The sequence below is a fragment of the Diceros bicornis genome, chromosome 4 (assembly GCF_020826845.1).
Source record: "Diceros bicornis minor isolate mBicDic1 chromosome 4, mDicBic1.mat.cur, whole genome shotgun sequence".
In the NCBI taxonomy this organism is placed as follows: Eukaryota; Metazoa; Chordata; class Mammalia; order Perissodactyla; family Rhinocerotidae; genus Diceros; species Diceros bicornis.
Window position 1 is genome coordinate 100070822 of NC_080743.1, and position 21123 is coordinate 100091944.

At 53.4% G+C, this 21123-nt stretch overlaps 2 protein-coding genes across 2 annotated transcripts in view; one reads left to right on the forward strand and one right to left on the reverse strand.

Annotated features, from left to right (window-relative positions):
* The window catches only part of MFSD4A (major facilitator superfamily domain containing 4A), a 307016-nt gene that overhangs the window by 28333 nt on the left and 257560 nt on the right, over nucleotides 1-21123 (reverse strand). The gene's annotated exons all lie outside the window — the stretch shown is intronic.
* On the forward strand, nucleotides 251-19219 carry SLC26A9 (solute carrier family 26 member 9). Its single transcript, XM_058540215.1, has 20 exons — nucleotides 251-390; nucleotides 3080-3219; nucleotides 3327-3437; nucleotides 4093-4268; nucleotides 5789-5953; nucleotides 6506-6658; nucleotides 6979-7061; nucleotides 7821-7968; nucleotides 8267-8380; nucleotides 8590-8667; nucleotides 9249-9344; nucleotides 11338-11444; nucleotides 12230-12299; nucleotides 12420-12512; nucleotides 12651-12764; nucleotides 13417-13698; nucleotides 14773-14827; nucleotides 15969-16114; nucleotides 17824-17895; nucleotides 19172-19219. Exons 1-20 carry the CDS (start codon nucleotides 266-268, stop codon nucleotides 19217-19219), a joined length of 2376 nt encoding a protein of 791 aa, XP_058396198.1. The 5' UTR covers nucleotides 251-265.

Here is a 21123-nt window from a genome sequence, read left to right on the forward strand (position 1 = left end):
GCCAGCCACCTGCTGGGCACCAAGCAAAACAGCCAGGGCAAGTGTGTGCATCATCCGTGCCTGAGAAGGAAGGCCACCAAAAGAAGTGAGTCTGGCGGAAAGCCTTGGAAGAGGGAAGGGAGGCACCTTGTTGGGCGGGGGCGGAGAAGACCAGGATAAAACTGCTGCAGGGAGGACTGGAGGGAGAAGGCCACACTGGCACACGGGAGGGATGCCTCTCATCCTCCCTTCTCTGCTTCTCCCAAAGCTTGTAAATGCCCCAGACATGAGCCAGCCCAGGCCCCGCTACGTGGTAGACAGAGCCGCATACTCTCTCACCCTCTTCGACGATGAGTTTGAGAAGAAGGACCGGACGTACCCACTGGGAGAGAAACTTCAAAACACCTTCAGGTAACGTGGCCCAGGGCCTAGACTCCTCTTTCCTCTGCTCCCCACCAAAATCCTCCCTGAACCAAGGTGCAACTCCTGCACCAGTACCCCTAAGACAGGGCTTGGGGAAACCCTGGGGAGAGGAGCTTTGGAACCCTGAATTTAAGATGCTACAACCTCATCTGTACTGAGACCCCCATGGAGGATGGGGAGTAGGGGCAAGACCAGCAACAGCTTCAGAAGGGTGTAGGGCATCCCAACCCCGCATGCAGTCTCGCCACGTTCTCAGTCCACTCAAGTCTCTCTTGGGTTCTCAAGGGAGCAGTAGATGGACATGCTGCGCATGGGGTGGGGGGCGAGGAGCATCAGAGCCCCTACTTCAATGTCCTGCCCCCTCCTTATAAAGAAAAATCCGAAGCTGCCACTACCCCACATCCTGTATCCTCCAGGATGCTCCTTCCTTCTCCTGGCCCAGAGAATGCCCAAAGGCGGCTCCTACATTCCTGGGCTCTCCTAGAGAGTACCTACCAGGCCCCGGGCTCTTTCCACTCTCAGATCCCCGGAACTGTGCTGGTGGGTGGTGAAATCTCGCCTCTAAGGAGGGGCTTCTCAAGATGATCCATACCCACACTCCTGAGCCCAAGGCCACCAGTGGCACCTTTCCCCTTCCCAGACTTCTGGCAGCCCTTACTCAGGCCTCACTGTGGGCTGGCTTGCGCTTCCTCGCTCCCCTGGAGAAACAGCTGATTCAGTGACCTGGATCGAGGTCACCAGCAACGGCTGAAGCGGAGATGCAGGTGGAACTGGTTCAGGCGGGGGAATCGCCTACTTGAGTCTTCACTAAGAGCTCTGGCCCAACCCTACTTCTCCGGGGAGGCTCCATCTCTGCGCGGGTACAGCCAAGGCCTTGGGTGCCCAGTGTCCGAGCACTGTCCCCACAGCTGTAATCCTCGAGACAGGTGGGCTCTGCCAGCCTTGGTGTCCAGAGTTTAAGTTTGGATTGTTTCTGTGCTGGAGAGATGAGAGTACCTGCTGTTGTCCTAAAAGATTAGGATGGTGAAAACTATAAAGAGATGTAGGGAACTAACAATTCCCATGAGGCTGGCACGAGAGCCTTGAACAGTGCCTGGCATCCAGAAGGTGCTCCAATAATTATTTGTTGAATGAATGAATCTATGTCTAGAAAGCTAATCCCTCTGTCCACTTCCCTCTTGGCCTCTGGAGCCTCTGTATAGGTGTTTAGCATCTGTTCCCACCTCTTGTCTCAGGCTTCAGATTGCTTTGCTCAACATGTGGCAGGCTTGCAAGTCAGGCTGGGCATGGACAAGCCCTCTGGTGGGTTCTTTTTTTTCCCCTAGCCAGCTCTCTATACACGAGTCCAGTTTTCTCTGCCACAGACAAACCTGAGAGAGTTCCTGCAGGGCTGGCTCTTTCTTAGGACAAGTCTTTAGAGATGCTTTAAGCTATTTACCACCAGTCCAACTCCCCATCCATGATCCAAGGAAAGGGAGAGGCACCCACCCACCCCAGAGGAGACCAGGGAGTCAGATGTCGATGGTGATGCCATTGCACAGAATGTGGGTTGGGATAGAAAATCTGCCCAGGCTTTACAGGGGACAAAGCACTGTCTGTGTTGATTTCAGTCTTGGGTGACATCCAGGGGACCCAGTGTTGCTATTGTTGAGCAATAGCAAAGAGCAAGAATTGGTGCTGGGCAGGAAAGGAGGCTTAATCAGAGCAGGCCAGTGAGTCACCAGATGGGCCCTGAGTATTTGAGTTCCCTCAACTGAGAAAAGAAAAGCAAATGCCTCCCACCCCTTCCAGTCATCAATCCACCATCTGTCACCCTTAATTGTGCAGGCCCTTGTTCCTACCGCTCCCAAGTTTCTCTGAAAGTACCTCTAGGTGTTCAACAAACAGGGAAGGGATCAACTCTCCCCACCCTGCGTTGACCAATGAACAGCTCCCCATTCTTCCCTCCACAGAGGATGAATTAACAGGGGAAAAACTCAGGCATCAAAGTCATCACACTTAACGGACGGTGGGTCAGCAGAGGTGCACCCTCGGGGACAATGGAGGCTTCCTGTTGGGGGAAGTTCTAATAAAGATGGCAGCAGCCCCCACTTGGGCTGAGTTTCAGTACTAGCCCATCCTCTCACCTATTCATTCATTCATTTATTCAGCAAATATCTTCTAAGCACCCCAGTGTAATGTACAAGGTATCTAAAGACGAACAAGAGAGCCAGACTTCTCACCATGGTGGGGTTTGCTGTCTGGAGAGAGAGAGATGAAAAGCAAGTAATTACAGCACAGCGTGCACACAATGCTGTAGGAGCCCAGACAAGGGAGCTCGGGCCTGTGTTCAGTCAGACTGGAGAAAGGCCTTCTGAGATGGGGGCTGGATTTGACACCTTGGAAGGCTAAGCCACGGCAAAATCCACGCCTTTAAGCCAAGTCTTGTAGATTTCCCAGATGAGCAGACAAAGACCTCCAGCTAATGTCCAGGGCATGTCGATGACTCTCAAGGGAAAGTCCCTGCATTTTCTCCTCAGCATCCCCGCACACCACACTGTGGGGGTGCTCACTGAAGTTTGAATGAATGAGTGAAAGAATGAAGGGATGACCAGGAACAGTATATTATAATCCCTCTCCGACTTGGAACGTCCAAGCTATATAGTGCTGACTGGAGACCTGCCCTCTTCCCCTCCAGATGTTCCTCAGCCAAGATCAAAACCGTGGTGTTTGGGCTGTTCCCTGTGCTCTCCTGGCTTCCCAAGTACAAGATCAAAGACTACCTGGTCCCCGACCTGCTGGGAGGCCTCAGTGGTGGATGCATCCAGGTCCCACAAGGTGAGGGGGTCCCCTCAGGCACGCCTGTTCCTCTCCCTGCCCCCACCCTCTGTGACCACCATAACCCAACCATGCCCCTGAGCCTTCAGTCTCTTCATCCTCTGCAGGCATGGCATTTGCTCTGCTGGCCAACCTTCCTGCAGTCAACGGCCTCTACTCCTCCTTCTTCCCCCTCCTGACCTACTTCTTCCTGGGGGGCGTACACCAGATGGTGCCAGGTAAGGCCTCTCCCCTCTCAGCAAGCAGGAGGACTTGGAAGACAAGGATAGGGGGTGTGGCAAAGGGAGTCTGGGTGATTTTCCATCTGCAGTCTCCTCTAGTTGGTGCTGGTTGGTCCTGGAGGGACTGTCACTGTGAGTGTCAGTCCCAGGTCCTCTGTGACCTTGGAGAAACCACTTAGCTTCCGCATGCTCAGTTAGCATTACCTGTTCAGTCTCCCTCCCTGGAATGTGGGGAAGACTTGGTGTAACAAGATATACCATATACCATAGAGTGCTAAACAGAGTGAGAAATTAAAGTCTAACTCCCAGGCCCGCCCCTGTAGGCCACTGCAGGGACATTTGGAGTTCTCTGGTGCTAAGTAAGAAGGAGAAAAGGGCCTGATCACAAGGCCTGTTTCTGGGTCAGGCTCTGCTTGCATTTCCAAGCTCATTTCCTCACATGTCCAATGAAATAAGATTAACAGTTGAGGTGAAAGCGCCCTGAAAAGTGTAGCTCGTGGTGAGATGTGAGTGGTGGGTGTTATGCTGGAGAGGAGGCTTGGAGGTGTGGGACTCCATCCCTGTGGGGGTTGGGAGCATTCCTGGGCCCCTTTCTGGTTTCCATGGGTGTGGTCCAAACCTCTGACTTCTGCTGGCTGGGTGGGCACTACAGGTACCTTTGCCGTTATCAGCATCCTGGTGGGTAACATCTGTCTGCAGCTGGCCCCAGAATCGAAATTCCGGGTCTTCAACAACGCCACCAATGAGAGCTATGTGGACACAGCGGCCATGGAGGCCGAGAGGCTGCACGTGTCGGCGACACTAGCCTGCCTGACTGCCATCATCCAGGTGAGGGGGTCGGCCCCATCTGCCAGGGCCCCACCTCAGGAGGGCATCAGCCTGCCCTGCCCCTACCTGAAAGAGCCAGTTTTGACGTTAAAGTTGATTTAGGGCTCTGCCTCCTCCCCCTTCCCCATTCCCAGGGCCACAAAAGACCTTGAAAAGTCAGAGTATCTCCTCACCTGCCTCCAGCATGTCCGTGAGACCAACATCTACTCCCGATGAAACTTCCCTGAGTTAATGACTGTCTAAAGACTCACGGCCTCTCTCCGCTACCCTTTCCAGTGCCCAACTCTCTGCCAGCACTGTCTTCCAGTTTCTCTAACACCCCTGATTCCTCCTAGCTTCCTCTGCTCCAAGCCACAGCACCAGCTGTGACATAAATTGCGTTTCCACCACGTGCAAAGGCTCTGCTGGGGGTTATGAAGGGAGACACACAGGACAGCATGCAAGAGCAGGAAGCAACCTCAGAGGGCACCTTGCATCCATTCACTCATTCAGTTAATATTTTTTGGTTGTTTCACTGTGCCAGGAACTGGGCTAGGCCCTGGGGATAAAAGATAAGTAAGAAAGAGGCCCAGTTCTCCAGGAGCTCACAGCCCAGCAGAGGAAGTAGCCATGTCAGTAGATAAACTTGTAGGCAGTGAGATAAGCAACATAATAGAGCTATGTACAAACTGCTGTGGGAACACCAAAGAGAGAGTCAGGGCAGGCCTGTCCTTGAAGAAAGGAGGTGACCTTTGACCTGAGTCTTCAAGGATGAGTGGAAGTTGACCAGTAGCCAAGTGAACATGGCACAGAAGGACGGGCCGGGCAGAGGGAACGGCACCTCAAAACATTGAACCTGAGAGAGTGTGAACTGGCCAGGGAATGACAAGGCAAGGAGTTTGGTGTGGCTGGAGGCAGAGGGCCTTCAAGGTGGGCCAGAAAAGAGGCTGGAAAGGTAGGCAGGGGCCAGACAGTGATGTCTGAGGTCTGTCCCCTAAGCAGCGGCTTTGGGTCCAACTGGCAGTTTATAAGGCTCGTTCGGGCTACAGAGATGATGGGTGGGAGACGGATTGGAATCAAGCCAGGAGACCTGTTGGGAGACTATGCAGAGGCCCAGACAAGAATGCTGAGGGCCTAGACCAGGGTGGCAGCCGTGGAGATGGGGGTGGACCTAAGAAACATTCTGCCAGGAACATTAACAGGGCTTGGTGATAGATTGGATGTGGGAGGTGAGGGAGGATGACTCCCAAGTTTTAGGTTGGCCAACTGGGTGGATGGTGGTGTCATCTACTGAGAAAGGAAACACTGGGGGAGGGCCAGGATCATTTTACAGATGAGGAAACTGAAGCCAGAGGGGTGGGGTGACAAAGGGCCCGTGTCCCAAAGGGACTAAAGCTGTGCTGGCACAGTAAAGGGCAAGACACAGTCACGAAGGGCTCATTCCCCAGAGCTGCTGCATGGAACTCCAGACCTGGGTTTGGGTCAGGCAGGTGTGGGAGCTGCTGACCCTTCTTGGTCTCCCCTTTTCCCCCTCCTCTCAGATGGGCCTGGGCTTCGTACAGTTTGGCTTCGTGGCCATCTACCTCTCCGAGTCCTTCATCCGGGGCTTCATGACAGCCGCTGGCCTGCAGATCCTGATCTCGGTGCTCAAGTACATCTTTGGACTGACCATCCCCTCCTACGCAGGCCCAGGGTCCATCGTCTTTGTGAGTCTAGGAATGCACCCCTGCAAACGGGGATGGGCTCGAGCAGACACATGAGCAGAGTTTACTGTTTTAAGAAGTTGTAAGCTCCTCATTACCAGATGTTCTCAAGCAAGAGCTGGTTTAGAGAGGATTCCCAGGGGGTTCCCACTTTGGGAGGGAGAGTCAAACACATGACCTTGAGGGCTCACTGAGGTTCTCTGTGCTTAATCCCTGCAGAAAAGTAGATGTACACTCTCCATCAGTTCCCCAATCCACAACTCCCTGCCTAGGAAGTCCTTCCTTATGTCTAATCTCCATCCCTCCTCCTTTAGCTTGAATTCTTTCTAGAGAAACAGAAAGGGAACCAGCATTCCCATCCCGGCATGAGCTCCCAACGTGCCCTTTGGGAGAGGGTGGTGGAAGATGGGATGGTGTTCATGACCAGGGTCTGGAATCTGTTTTGGTATGCCTCCGTTAGCATCCATGACATCCCTTCACTGGGTCAGACACCCAGGGGTGGGGAGAGTGTGGGAAGAAGAGGTGGGAGCCCTGAGCATGATGCTCTCTCCCCAGACCTTCATTGACATTTGCAAAAACCTCCCCCACACCAACATTGCCTCGCTCATCTTCGCCCTCATCAGCGGTGCCTTCCTGATGCTGGTGAAGGAACTCAATGCTCGCTACATGCACAAGATCCGCTTCCCCATCCCTACAGAGATGATCGTGGTAAGGACCTTGCCAGGACTGGGCTATTGGGGACCAGGCTGGAGAGGCCGTGAGGAAAGGAATCCAGCTCCAGCCAGGGCCAAGGGAGCCCCTACCCACCCTCACCCCCCTCCCCTGGCAGCCAGTGGGGCAGGAAGTCAGGGTGAATCCACTCCATCCCCTGCGTATGGCTCCCACGCTTCCAGCTCCTCAGGTTGCTCCCCCTCAAGGAGGCAGGGGAGCGGGATTTGGGGTCCCTAGAGAAAAGGGAGGCTTGGGAGAGACCCTTGCCCTGGACCCAGCTTAGAGCCAATCGCCATTCTCCACTTTGGGGCTTGCAGGTGGTGGTGGCAACAGCTATCTCCGGGAGCTATAAGATGCCCAAAAAGTATCACATGCAGATTGTGGGAGAGATCCAACACGGGTGAGTCCCAGTGGCCGGGAAACCTGGCCCCACCCCCACTGCACTCCGCACGAGGGCCTGAGCTCAGAGACGAGATAAGACGAACTCTAGGAAAGTGCATTCTAACTCGCTGGCACTGAGCAGATGTGAGTTATCACTATTAAGTGTTACGAAGAAGAACCGCACAACCAGCCAGTGCTGGCTGTTTCATGAACAGTGAATCCTAACGGCCATGCTCCCCGCAAAAGTCTCATTCAGTAGATTCTGTTCAAGCGAAGCCTCTCTGATCAACCCTTTTCTGGCTCTTTGCCTTGTTATAAGGCACTGGCTCTTTTTATGCATGTGGAAAGGAAGCCTTTAGGATCAACACAATTCATTCAACATCCACTCTGTCACAGGTGCCATGCTGGGCCCTGGGAGGGTGGGCGCAGTGCAGGTGCCGCAGAGGTGGAGCTGCAGGGAGGGCTCAAGGCACTGGGGGGCTGGGACCTGGTGAGCAGAAAGAGTCCAGAATCTGGGCCTCAACAAATGAGGCCCTACTGCTTACTGGCTCCGTGACCTTGGATGCGTTAGGTTCTCTAAGCCCGTTTCCTGCTCTAACAACTGGAGGGACGGGAGCTGCCCTCGGCGTTGTACTGAAGATTCAGATTGGAAAGGGTAATTCATGGAAAGAGCTGGCACACAGTGGGGCCCGGCTGGTCTCCGTGCGTTGATGAAGGACTCGGTGTCCTCCCTCTCCTCACGCCCTTGGACCCTGCCTCCTTTCTGGCTCCTCGGCAGGTTCCCCACTCCCGTGTCGCCTGTGGTTTCTCAGTGGAAGGATATGATTGGCACAGCCTTCTCTCTGGCCATCGTGGGCTACGTCATCAACCTGGCTATGGGCCGGACCCTGGCCAGCAAGCACGGCTATGATGTGGATTCCAACCAGGTAGGTCCGGCTGCCCCCGGCAGGGCTGATCAAGATGGGCCAGGGCCCAGAGAGGCCTGGCAAGAGATGTCCTGGGGCTCTTTGGGCTGAGGTGAGGCAGGCTGCAGGCCAGTGGGGAGGAGGTCTCTGACCCCAAGAGCTGACGTCTGCTTGATTGGGTGTGTATGGCTCTATAGCAATAGGGCCACTCTCAGTCCTAGGCCCAAGGTCCAGCTTGCACGGCCAACTATGTGTGGTCCATACCCTGCTGCCCCAAGCCCCACACCTCCAGTTTCCAGTCCTGCCCCTGTCCCCACAGGAGATGATCGCCCTGGGCTGCAGCAACTTCTTTGGCTCCTTCTTTAAAATCCATGTCATTTGCTGTGCTCTTTCCGTCACTCTGGCTGTGGATGGAGCTGGAGGAAAATCCCAGGTGAGTGCTGTCCCGGGAGAGTTGGGGACGGGTGGGAGGGTAGCAGAACAATTGCCCCAGGGAAGCCCAGGCACCCGCAAGCCAGGCCAGCTGCCTGTCCAAACATCCCCCTCTCCCTAGTCGCTCCTCCACCAAGGGCATCTATTGGAAATAAATCAAGGTCAGGAATTTCGTACCCACTCCCTATTCCCAAGTCTTTCTCTGACTAGGTGGCGAGCCTGTGCGTGTCTCTGGTGGTGATGATCACTATGCTGGTCCTGGGGTCCTATCTGTACGCCCTCCCCAAGGTAAGAACCCCACGGGAGAACAGAGGCCAGTGAGACTCCAGTAAGAACAATCTTAAAGTGTACTTTAAGTACACTTTAAAGTGGTACCGGGTAAAGAGCTCGGTAGCACTTTACAGATTATAAAGTGCCATCTTTGTCCCCTTTGTCCTGATCACAACCTGAGAAATAGACAACGCAGGTTTTATTCTCCCCATTTTACAGGTGAGGGAAACTGAGGCTGAGAGACTTAAGTGATCTGCCTGTGGTGACACAGCTCACCAGTGCAGGGCTGGTCTCAAACTCCAGCCTTCTGACCTCAGAGTTGATTGCCCAATCAGTGTTTACAGCTAGAAGGGCTCCAGGCACAGGCCGTCTGGGGACGACGGAAGAGGGAAGGGCAAAGATGGGGCCAGGATGGGCCCATAACTCGAGCACCTGTGCTCTCCAGACCTAAGACTGAGTGCAGAGATGCAGGGCTCTACCATGGGAGGGGTTCTGGGGCTCCAGCTGTGTCCTGCCAGGCCCCAGGGTCAGGTGTCTGTAGGAAGGGCAGGAAGAAGGGGACATCACAGGTAACAAGGAACAATGTTCTACTTCTCTAGTCTGTGCTAGGAGCCCTGATAGCTGTCAACCTCAAGAACTCCCTCAAGCAACTTGCCGACCCCTACTACTTGTGGAGGAAGAGCAAGCTGGACTGTGTAGGTATTGGGCTGCCTCTGGGCACCCAGCTGTGCCCCTGCCCCTGCTCCAACCCCGCAGCCCTGTCAGTTCTCTCCGTGATCCCTCTGGTTGGCTGCTCCCTCATTAGCATAGCTGAGTGTTAAGAGCCCAGGTTTAGGAGTGAGACATCCTTTGTTCAAATCCTAACTCAGACGTTCACTGGCTTTGTGGCCAACAGCAAGTCCCTTAACCTCTCTGAGTCTCAGCTTCCTCGTCTGTGAAATGGGTATTCTACACTCTCAGCCCCCAGGGATGCTTACGAGCGAGAAATGAGATAATGTAAGTAAGGAGCGCAGTGTCTGAATTGCATCTTGTGTTCAATAAAACTTAGCTATTATTATTTCTACGATTTATAGTTCCAAAAAAAGCAAAAAGAAATAGTTTTAAAAAACGAAAAGCACTAGAACATAAAGCCAGTGGCCCAGGGTCTTGAGCAAGTTCCCAGACTTCTCTGGAGTTCTATTTCCTCATCTGTAATGGAGGTGATGGTCGTGGCTGCATCACACACTGGTTCTGAGGATTAAATGAGATCATAATGGGAAAGCACTGTGGAACCATAAAGCACTCAGCAAATACGACTTATTGCTGTTCTCAGTCACATTGCCACCACATTGTCCAGTGGACGACAGTAACGAGGCTACTGTGTTCTGACGACACTGCACTATCCCTACTCAAGCCCCACCAGGGCCTATGACAGAGGATTTGCTAACCTCCTTTCAAGATGATGAAACCAAGGCTCAGAGAGGTTAAGAACCTTGTCAAAAGCCACAGAGGTAGTAAGTGGTATGGTCAGCATTGGAAATCCCAAGCCTTAGACTGCAAACCTCTGGGCTGTACTGTCTCCTAGGGGTGGAGGCTCACCTGCGAGATTCAGGAAGGAAATCCTTAAAGCCAGAGAAGTGAGTGGTCCCTCGGGGTCCCCCAGTGAGTGAGCAATGAGGATAGGCAGAAAAATGATGACCCACTTCCCATCCCAAGGATCTGCTTTTACCACATCCCAACGATCCCCCCACCATGACAATAGTCCCTGATATTACACAATGCTTTGGGATTCCATCTGATCTTCAGAGTTCTCTATAGGAATGTAGGCAGACTTATTTCCTTTAGAGGAATTTGGGGGACTCTAAAGGACCATAGGGTGCAACTATCAAAACTACATCCAAGGGGCCGTCCTGGAGGCGTAGAGGTTAAGTTCGCACGCTGCACTTTGGCAGCCCGGGGTTCAGGGGTTCAAATCCCGGGACCTATGCACCGCTCGTCAAGCCACACTGTGGTGGCGTCCCACATGTAAAAATGGAGGAAGATGGGCACAGATGTTAGCTCAGGGCTAATCTTCCTCAGCCAAAGAAGAGGAAGTTTGGCAACGGATGTTAGCCCAGTGCCAATCCGCCTCACCACAAAAAAAAAAACAAAAAACTACATCCAATCCTGCCCCCACCCACACAATCAGGCTGCAGGCCATCGGGCCAGGAAGCACCACCCAGCCCGTGGCAGGCTTCCACAGCTTACTAGTAGACGAGAAAGGGAACTGCTGATCAGCTGTTGGGTGCCCACCACTAGGCTGGGAGCTTCTGTTCCATAGCTCTTTCTTCCCGTCAGGAAGCAGGTATGAGCCGTCCTCCTTTGTGTATCGGGCGACTCGGGCTCGCACAGCTAGTAAGGAGGAGAAGGAAACTGGGAACCCGGGCCTAACTGACCCGAGACTCATGCTCTGTTGTTACGCCGTGTTGCCCCCATGCATGCTGGGGTTGTCTACTAAAAACCCAACAAGATCAGGGAGCCACACTCAATCTAGAAGAAATGAGCAAGTGTAACCAAACACAAATACATAAAACAGTGCAAAAATACCATGAAAAGGGAAGGGCAGGTCTGAGGTGATGCTAGCAGAGAATGGCCTTGGCTAATCCAGGAAGACTTCCCAAAAGAGGCAGTTTTCTCCCCAGGCCTGCTTTGACATCTCTCTCTTCACAGTGTATCTGGGTGGTGAGCTTCCTCTCCTCCTTCTTCCTGAGCCTGCCATACGGTGTGGCAGTGGGTGTCGCCTTCTCCATCCTGGTTGTGGTCTTCCAGACCCAGTTGTAAGTAACAGCCCCTCCCCTCAAGGTACAGCAGTGGGGCCTCTGGACCAGCCTGTCAAGGGCTCCCATGCTGAGGCCTGGCCCAGCCCTCCATGCCCTGCTGCCTTTTGGGCCTGGCACTGGAGGTGCTACCAGGCCTGAGGAGAGCCCAACCTAGCCAGGACTCATGGGCTCAGGCTGGGCTGTCTGACTTTCCATATTTTTCAAACCCCAAAGAGAGCCATCATAGTCTTAGGGGGCTGGGGGGTCAGAGAAAGTAGGGGAAGAGCAGGTGGGTTTGACTCAGCGTCCCTCCAAAGGCACTGCCAGACCCAGACCAAATGGGACTCCACCCCAGGGGAATACCAGGACAGAGGACAGATGCTGTGTTCTTCCTGTGAGAAGATCAGACAGTACAGGCCGGTGGGGCCCGAGGAAGGGGTCCGGGCCAGGGCAGGAAGGACACTGAATATTCAGGAAACCCTGTCTTCTCTTCTTGAGAACTCAGAACCAGGAAGCGGTAACTTCAGGGTCACTGAAGCTTGTCGCCTTGGGTACCCCCCCGTCTTCTCTCCCCTGAGTCCTGATCTGGGAGTCACGTCAAGGGCCCGCCTGTCACGGCTCTGGCTATGGCCCAGGCACAGGCCACCAAGCACAGTCTCCAGTGCAGAAAGACAAACACAACGAGCCCGGGGGTGTGGGAGCAACCCTCTCCTGCCCTGCCTCTGCCCTGGCCCAACCCCGCATTGCCCCAGGCCCACTTGCTGTTAGCGTTCTCTTGCATTTTGCTTTCCTTCTTCATCCAGTCGGAACGGCTACACTTTGGCCCAGGTCGTGGACACTGACATTTATGTGAATCCCAAGACCTACAACAGGGTGCGTAACCCAAGCGTAAGACCTCCCAGTTTCGCCCGTCCCCACCCCAAGGAGAAGAGGGTTAGGAAAAAAAGCCAATAAAGACATTTCTGCTACCTGAGCTCAGTCTCCCCATCACAGGCCCAGGAAATCAAGGGGATCAAGATAGTCACTTACTGCTCCCCTCTCTACTTCGCCAACTCTGAGATCTTCAGGCAAAAGGTCATTGCCAAGGTAAGACCTAGTCCTCTGGTGACCAGAGGGGCTGGACAGAGAATGGCCAGAAGATGAAAGAAAGGGGGCTGGGAGCCAAGAGCAGGCCGCCTCCAAAGAGGGTGGAGGTCAAGATTGCTGTTGGCTTTCTTCCTGCAGACAGGTGTGGACCCCCAGAAAGTGTTGCTTGCTAAGCAAAAATACCTCAAGAGGCAAGAGAAGGGGAGAAGGATGCCCACACAACAGAGGAAGTCTCTATTCATGAAAACTAAGGTGAACTGAGGCTAGGAACAGCCCACGTCCTCTCGCCTGCCCTCTCTAATTCTTCCCCCTGGCACCCCACCTGCCAGCACCCTTCAAGACAAAAACATAAAGTCTCTGTGGCCATTGCCTGGTGGCCACTGGGTGTTCTTCTCCTTGGGTGAGGGGCTGTCAGCTCCCGGGGTAACCAAGGAACTCCCATGATCCCCTATTTTCTGGCTAAGATAGGATATGGCCCATGGACTTATAGACAACCCTAGAAGGGGAGCAGCAGTGAATTTCCTGGGGTACCCAGCCAACCCAGAGCAGCAAGGTGGAGGTGGTGTGGGACTTCTGAGGAAAAGCAGGCAGGCCCAGACAAATGCAAAAAGGAGCCCAGTTGTTTCCAATGGGGCTTCCTGGCAGCAGAGTGGGCTGAAGCTTCAGTGCCTCTCTTGGAAGGGTCCTCCAACCTTGCCTGGGTTGTGGGAGACCAGGCACGCAGGCCCTGCCTCAGGAAGGGCCTTTGGGAGATGCCTCTCCCATGGGGGTTTTGGGGCTTGTATTCACCGTGACCGAGTTCAGTTATTCTCCTCCACCTGCATGCGCCTTGCCCCTGCCTCAGCCACAGCAAAGTCTGATTCAGTTTGATGATCCCTGACTGCCCCTCACCCCCACCCTCCAGACTGTCTCCCTGCAGGAGCTCCAGCAGGACTTTGAGAACGCCTTCCCAACCGACCCCAACAACAACCAGACGCCTGCTAACGGCGCCAGTGTGTCCTACATCACCTTCAGCCCTGACAGTTCCCCAGCTGCCCATTGTGAGCCACCGGCCTCTGCTGAGATCCCCGTTGAACCCAGTGACGTGCTGGCCGGCGTCCCACCCTTTGTCACCTTCCACACCCTCATCCTCGACATGAGTGGGGTCAGCTTTGTGGACTTGATGGGCATCAAAGCCCTGGCCAAGGTGAGGCCCTTGGGCAGAGGGAGTGCCTCGCACCCTCACCCCTGCTCTCCCACACTCTCTTTCCTTGGAGTGTTCACAAGGTGAGGGAGGAAGCTTGCGAAGGACGCTAACGGCTCCTGAGAACCCTCCTTCCCCTAGACCTGGCCAGGAAAGGATACTCTCTGCACAGCAGGCCCAGACAGCATAAGACAATGCGTGGCTGGAGAGGGACACCAGAGCTCCAGGCCCCGCTGCTCCACCCGGCCCTAGCACTCCTCTCTAGCCACCCAAGTTCCCTCTCAGGCCACCAGGAACCCACGCCAGGGGCCTCTGAGTAGAGTCCAGCTTGGCCCTGGTTCATGGTCTGCTGTTCCTTCTCATGCTCACCCAGACACTCTAGGGTTAGCCAGCTCCAGCCAGCTGAGGAGAGAAGAAGAAATAACATTAGTGCCCCACGTCCTCAGACCAAACAGGCAGCCCACGGGATACCCGGAATAAATGTATTCATCTGATAACTTTTCAGCAGCCACGTCTGATGGCAGGGACTCAGCAAGCTGCAGAGCTGGCTCAGATGGAGACAGCCCAGGGACACTGAGGGGAACAGAGAGCACACAGGCTGACATCACCATCAGCCAGGAGCACAGAAGGCTCCACCTCCAAGCGGGGTCCTCAGCCTGCTTCCCTAGCCTGGACCTGGAGTCCAGGTGGGCCTGAAGTCCTAGCATCTCCGGGCCTCGGTCCTCCCCTCCAGCTTCCGCCTAAAGCCATAGTCAGGAAAGTGGTGGAGTCTGGGAATCTAAGCTGCGAGAAGAAAAGTCCTGGCCCCATAAGAAGGGGCCACGGTGGCTTTAAGTGCCCGCCTCTCTGGCAAAGCCCCATTTCCGCCCGCTTTCCATAGAAGCCGTCAGCCAACACACTCCAGGAAGAAGTGGTGTGCTTTGCTGCTATTTTTATCTTGGGCTGCCAGGGCTCTCAGGAGTGCTTATTTGTTTGGCTTCCCCTCTGAAGTGCATTTTGTGAGTCACTGTTGAGACCCACTCAGAACATTCCTTTCTTTTTCTCTCCCTACCCCAACACCCTCCCCAACACTTCTAGCTGAGTTCCACCTATGGGAAGATCGGTGTGAAGGTCTTCTTGGTGAACATTCATGGTAAGAGACCGAGGACATTCAGGGACTGAAAGGGGTGGGGTGGGAACAGGTTGGTGGGACGCTGAATAGAGAGGGGGCGGAAACGAGAGCATCCAAACACTCTCCTGACTACCGCCTGCTCAGAAGAGCTGCAGGCACGAGTCAGAAAAGACTGGGCCAGACTATGTGAACATCTAGGGGTCTCAGTAACAGAGTGGGGGATAGTGGAGCTAAGAAAGGACAGCCAGGATCCTAATTTGCCCCACCACTAATTTGCCATGTATCCTAGGCCAAGTCACTTTATCTGTCTAGGGACCAATTGCCACCTGTGTGAGGTGAGGAGGTTGACTAGATGAATTTGGGGATCTTCTCCAAATCTGAAAGTCCATGAATAAGCATAAAGCACATACATACCATAATTATCCAGGGAACATATGGATACACAGTTTTATATGCAGGCAACCTCCAATGGGCACATATACACAGCCCCAAGGACATGTCCACATAGCAGGGGACTTTCACATCGTCAACACGTATGTAGAGTGCAGTGGACACGCAGCAAGCGCACACAGACACACAAGAGAACATGAAGGGGTATGTACTCACACGCCCGCTTCCCATAGAGGGTCAGAGCCCTTCCAGTGGGCCTGCCCAACTTCAGAACCGGCCTGAGCACGTCCCAGGCTCTGTGGAGGCCCCGCTCGAGGAGAGTCTGCAATGGCAATGACCTGCTGTGCATGTGGTCCAGAGCGCAAATCAGAGGCTTCCTCCCACCCTCACTGGATGTTCCTCGGGAAATCATCTCTAGGATTTGGTAGGAGTGAGGGCTCTGCCACACATTGGAGGTTGCAGGCAAAGTCTAGGTAAACAAGAGAAAGGATGGACCCTCAGGGGACAGAACTGGCAGCAGCCTCCTCATGGACGTTTTAGCCTTTCCCGCTCGAATAGCCACAAAGTACCAACTCCCTGAATCAAACTGCTTCCTTCTGCCCTGGGTTGAAGGTTCAGCATCCTCAAGCTCATGTTGCCCTCTGCTGTCCAGAACTGATATTGCAAGGCTAATGCCAAGGCCAGCCCTCTACCCTCTCTACCATCCTCCCCTACCCCAGCTCCAACCACAATGGCCGTTATCTTTCTGAAGGTGATCTTTCCCTCCTTCCAGCCCAGGTGTACAACGACATCAGCCATGGAGGTGTCTTTGAAGATGGGTGTCTAGCACGCAACCACGTCTTTCCCAGCATACACGATGCAGTCCTCTTTGCCCAGGCCAATGCCAGAGAAGTGGCCCCAGGACGTGACTTTCGAGGGGTAAGGTCCCTGTCCCTGGGGAATCCTAGGCCCCAGGGCACTGAAATAGCAGGACCAGGGGGCATTAGAAAGAACACAGGAGAAGGTTTGGGTTCCAATGCCAATTCTGTCATTTAACTTTTCTGAATCTCAGTTTCCTTATCTGTAGATGGGTACCCTAAACTAACACTACCTACCTCATACGGTTTTTCTTTTATTTTTGTTGTAGGATTAACTGATAATTATATCTCTTATGAAAGTGCTTTGTATATTGTAAAATCTTTTATTTTTTTCATAATAGTTTTTTTTTTTTTTTTTTTGGTGAGGAAGATCAGCCCTGAGCTAACATCCATGCCAATCCTCCTCTTTTTGCTGAGGAAGACTGGCCCTGGGCTAACATCTGTGCCCATCTTCCTCCACTTTATATGGGACACTGCCACAGCATGGCTTGACAAGCGGTGCGTCGGTGCGCGCCGCGGATCTGAACCCGGGCCTCCAGCAGCAGAGCACGTGCACTTAACCACTACACCATGGGGCCCACCCCTGTAAAATCTTTTATTAATATTCATTTCCAGATCACACAAACACTCAAAGCGCATTAAGTTGTGCCCAGTATTCTGGCATTGCTCACCCCCTCCTGCTCCTTCACTCTTTCTAGAAGAGGCTTTGGGGAAGGGCGGCGAGTGAGCCTGACCGTTTTAATTTAGCAGAGCTTGGAGATTTCAGGCTGGTGATGGATGAAGAGGCTGGATCCAAGTTTTGTCTCAGCTCCTTGACATTTATTTTACTAGCTCAGTAAGTGGTATGCAAATGAGCTACAAATAACACTGTCTAGGGCTTCAGAAAGCAGGGGAGGCAGCAAGAGCCCACCCCACTGGTGTCCCTGCCCAGGCCTCCCCAGCCACCCCCTACCTCCCAGGGTCCCCTCCGAGCTCAGCCTCTGCCCTTGGCCTCCCAAGACTCTGTGCCCCAGCCCTCGACAAAAACCTCCTCTGCCCTCTGTGGGTCATAAGAAAGGCTTTTCTGGCCCTAGAGCAACCATTTGCTCTTTGCTTTAAGAGACTGATGAAGGTGAAGCCATCTGTTCTAAGCGCTGGAAGCCTGCCCAGGAAAACATGGGGCCTTGGCGCCCGCCCTCCACAGTTGAAGGGAAACTGTGCAGGAGCAACGGCCTTTCTGGCTCCATGAACCGTGTCCACAGAGCAAAGACAGGGAGATTCTGGAAGAATCCTCTCATTTGTTATTGCACAAATAATGTCCAGTTATTACCATTTACATATTTAAAATAATTCATATTATACATTTACATATTACAGAATATCTTCATATATATGAATTACACACACACACTCTTTTTCAACAGCATGCTGAGGTAGAAAGCCAGCAAAATGAATTTGACTACCCTACTTTTACAGGAAACAGATTCCCCCAGAAGGGAAATGGATTCCTTGAGGTCAGGCAGCTAGCCAATCGTCCTTGTAAGCTAGGTAAACCTTCCCTGCCTCTAAAATGCCCGCAAAGGAGGGCAGGCCCGCTGCACACCTGTCTGCTGTGGGCAGACCACAGCTGTGCTATATTTTGTGAGGCAGGGGAGAGAGAGGAGGGGATGGAAGGGGCCAGAGGGCGACTTATGCGTCAGAACACATGGTGCCCACCCAGAGCCTGCCATTTGCACCAGACTCGGTCATTCTGTCATGGAGCTCATTCTGCACGGGTTTCCCCCCTTCTAGGCTCCAGTGGACCCTGAGCTCTCTTTGTACGATTCGGAGGAGGAGAGCTCCAGCTACTGGGACTTAGAGCAGGTGAGCCGTGGGGGAGGTGAGGAGGGGGAGGAAGAGACCCTCTCAAATCCAGGGTGTTCACCAGGCTCTCTCATCTCCAAGCCGGAGCAGTCACCTTGAAGGAAGGCAACGTTTCTTTCTCATCTTTCTTTTAATAGCAGATCTTAATTCTTCTCATTCCCTGAAAGGCATCGTTGGGGAAGGGAGAGACACTGGACCAGATCCTAGAGAACATTAGAACATCTATTCTTAACTCTCCAACGCATGAGCCATGTGACCTTGGGCAAGCCACATAACACCACCGGGCCCCAGTTTTTATCATTGTAAAGTAAGGGGAATACGGCTCATACCGTCCCCTCTACCTCACAAGATTAGCAGAGGTTCATTTGTTCTTTCATTAATTCAGCAGATATTTATGGACTGCCTACTACTCGCCTGACACAGGGTAGTAGACATACAACAGTGAGCAAAACAAAGACCCATGCCCTTAGGAAGCATGTTCTGGGAGAGTCAGAGGAGTTCCAGGGGTACAAATTCTAGGAGTAGGAATATTATTGCATGTGGACAGGCCTTAAGAGCTAAGAGATATGTGGATGCGAAGTGTTGCTATCCCCACAAGGCCCTCTGGTCCTGACGTGGAAAGTAGCCCTACCCCAATGCCATGAATTAAAAGAAGCCAGATGACTAGGCTTAGAGAAATGTGACTTTGGGTCTATTTGAAGTAACATCTCACTTTGTGCCTCTTCCCATTCTTTTCGGGCTGAGTTCCATGGTCCTCTGAACATGCCTCTGTGAGTGCTGATGGCATGCGGGAGACATTAGGAAATAGAGCCAGAGGCACAGAGATTTGGCAGACTGATTTCTATGCCCCCATGGAATTTGCAGCACATTCCAAAAAACTTGGATAGGACCAAAATAGCTTATCAGAGCAGGATAGGACTTTAGAGCTTATCTGATCTCAACTCTCATTTTATCTAATGAAGAAAGTGAATGTACAAAGTGGGGGTGGGGGACACATGTGAAGGTCACATAGCACACCGGAGGTGAGTCAAAGTTAGATTCCAGGCATCTTCTCTTGTCACTTCTGTACCAGTTCACCTCTTAGGCTGACCCTGCCTCTCCCCTATTCACAAACACACACACACACACACACACACACACACACACACACACACACACACTCATGATGCCTATTTCTGGCCGGGGGTTCCTAGTTCGCCTTGTGGTTGCAGCCACTCTGAACCCAATGGTCTAATGCTCTCCCCTCCAATCTCCTTTCCCGCCTACGGCCCTGCAGGAGATGTTCGGGAGCATGTTCCATGCAGAAACCCTGACCGCCCTGTGAGGGCCCAGCCGGCTCCCACGCTACCTGCAGAGCCCTGGCACCTGGAACTTCCATGAAGGACGAGCCTGGGATCACGGGGAATGGTGGGTAGAGGAGAGCACCTCCACCAGGACTTCAGTCCCCCTCTGTCTTCCTCCCTCTCCTCCTCTCTCCTTCCCCGTCCTCCCTCCTGGCATCTCTAGAGTGGGCCAAGCTCAGCAGCAAGGAGAGCCACCTCTCCACCATTCTGAGGACCCTCAGGGCCCTGGCCAGCAACGAGCAAGCCTCCTGCTCACTCCACCACACCCACCCATGCCAGGCCCGTGCAGCTGGGCCCCCCCAACCGCTGGACTTTAAGAGTGAGCCAAGCACGGAAGGGAAAGTACGACTGTGCCGGCCTAGGTGGAAGCTTCGAAAGTGTCCGTGGGCTTGCATGGCTTTGTGTCAGATGGTGTCAAGGTGTCACAGGATACAGGCATGAACTTGCTTAGGACTCTGTGGCTTGCCCTCTCCAGCTGCCCCTGTGCAGCTGTCCCTGCAGCCCCTGTCTGTCCCTGGCAGCTCTGTACCCCTGAGACCATGCACTCCCCACAACCCAGGAATCTCTGTCTTGGTAACTGTGGCCCCTTCCTCCTCATCTCAAGGCTGCCAAGACCTCACTGCTATTCAGCACATCAGATTCTAGCCTGGGGAGTGGCCAGGGCCCTCAAGGTCGCCAGAGCTACCTCCCAGGGGCAACCCAACAAGGTAGTCGCCCCAACGTCCTGAAACATTATCACTCCCCCTGCCCTCAGGGACTGCTCCTTTCCACTTGAGACTGGGTAGGAACCCAAAAGGAACAGGGGGCTAGCTGGCAGAATCCTCTGGCAACCTGGCAACAGATACCAGTTTTTCTGCACAAAAGCTTTTAGGAATCCCTCTTTGTACCAGAGAATTGGGGGGGGGGGGGTGCTATGCCAACCCAGGGAAAACTGGTGGGCCCTGGGCCCTGACAGTCCCCCTGACCTCAGAAGTGCCTCCCCGACTTGGGAAATCTGCCTTGTCCTTCTTCACTTGCCAAAGAACCAAAGATTTTAACTCTCCCTTATCAGCTTGGGGCCTGAATCTTTCAGCTAGACAAGAGAGGAAGTGCCCCAAGGACCAGCTGCAACCCCCAACTAGGTACAGACTGTGGTGAAGGGCTGATCCAGATGGGGTCTTCCTCCTCAGGGACTCCTTAACAAACTCAGGAGCTGAGGCCATCTCCTTCTAGGAAAGATGAGAAGAGGGGTTAAGTTCTCCATGTATATAAATAAGGAGGTAACTAGAGGGACCCCATTGTCGACTTGAAAATAAAGAGGTTCCATGTGCAAGAGTTTGGGAAATTTTCATGGAAGTGCACAGAAAACCTTCTAGCCTCTGCCTACTGCTTCCACCCAGCTCCTTCAACTTAATGACCCCTGCCCAACAGGTTGGGCTGGCCCAGCCTGGAAAAATGTCCCAATTCCTAACTTCAGCCTGACCTGCATTGTGTGTCTGTAGGTTGAGTGAGCTGGTCAGCTAGCAAGTCTTCTTAGAGTTAAAGGAGCGGATGTGGCAAAGAGCCAACAGATTCTTGGCCTACGAGTATTGCTTCTCTGTGAATTTGTTATGCCATCTGGCTGCTAATGGAACTCAAAACTTGGGAGGCAGAAGACAATGTTATCTGGGATTCACCATGCCCAGCACCTGAAGTGCCAAATTCCAGGAGGACAAGAACATTAGCCAATGACAACTCACCCTCCCCTACTCCACCTCCTTCAAAGTCCAGCTCAGGCCCAGGAGATAGGGGAAGGTCACAGAGCCCCGATATCCCAAGTCAGAGGTCCCCTTTGAACCAAGTGTCTAGAACCCTTGAGGACTTGATAAAGTGACCACTAATCCCCAGGCCAGCACCAGACCTAAAG

Excerpts from the sequence above, each read along its gene's own strand:
- SLC26A9 (XM_058540215.1), top strand. The coding sequence starts at position 266 with ATGAGCCAGCCCAGGCCCCGCTACGTGGTAGACAGAGCCGCATACTCT. Across the intron at positions 7,062-7,820 it reads GTGGGAGAGATCCAACACGG|GTTCCCCACTCCCGTGTCGC; the intron begins GTGAGTCCCAGT and ends GCTCCTCGGCAG. Across the intron at positions 17,896-19,171 it reads GCTACTGGGACTTAGAGCAG|GAGATGTTCGGGAGCATGTT; the intron begins GTGAGCCGTGGG and ends ACGGCCCTGCAG.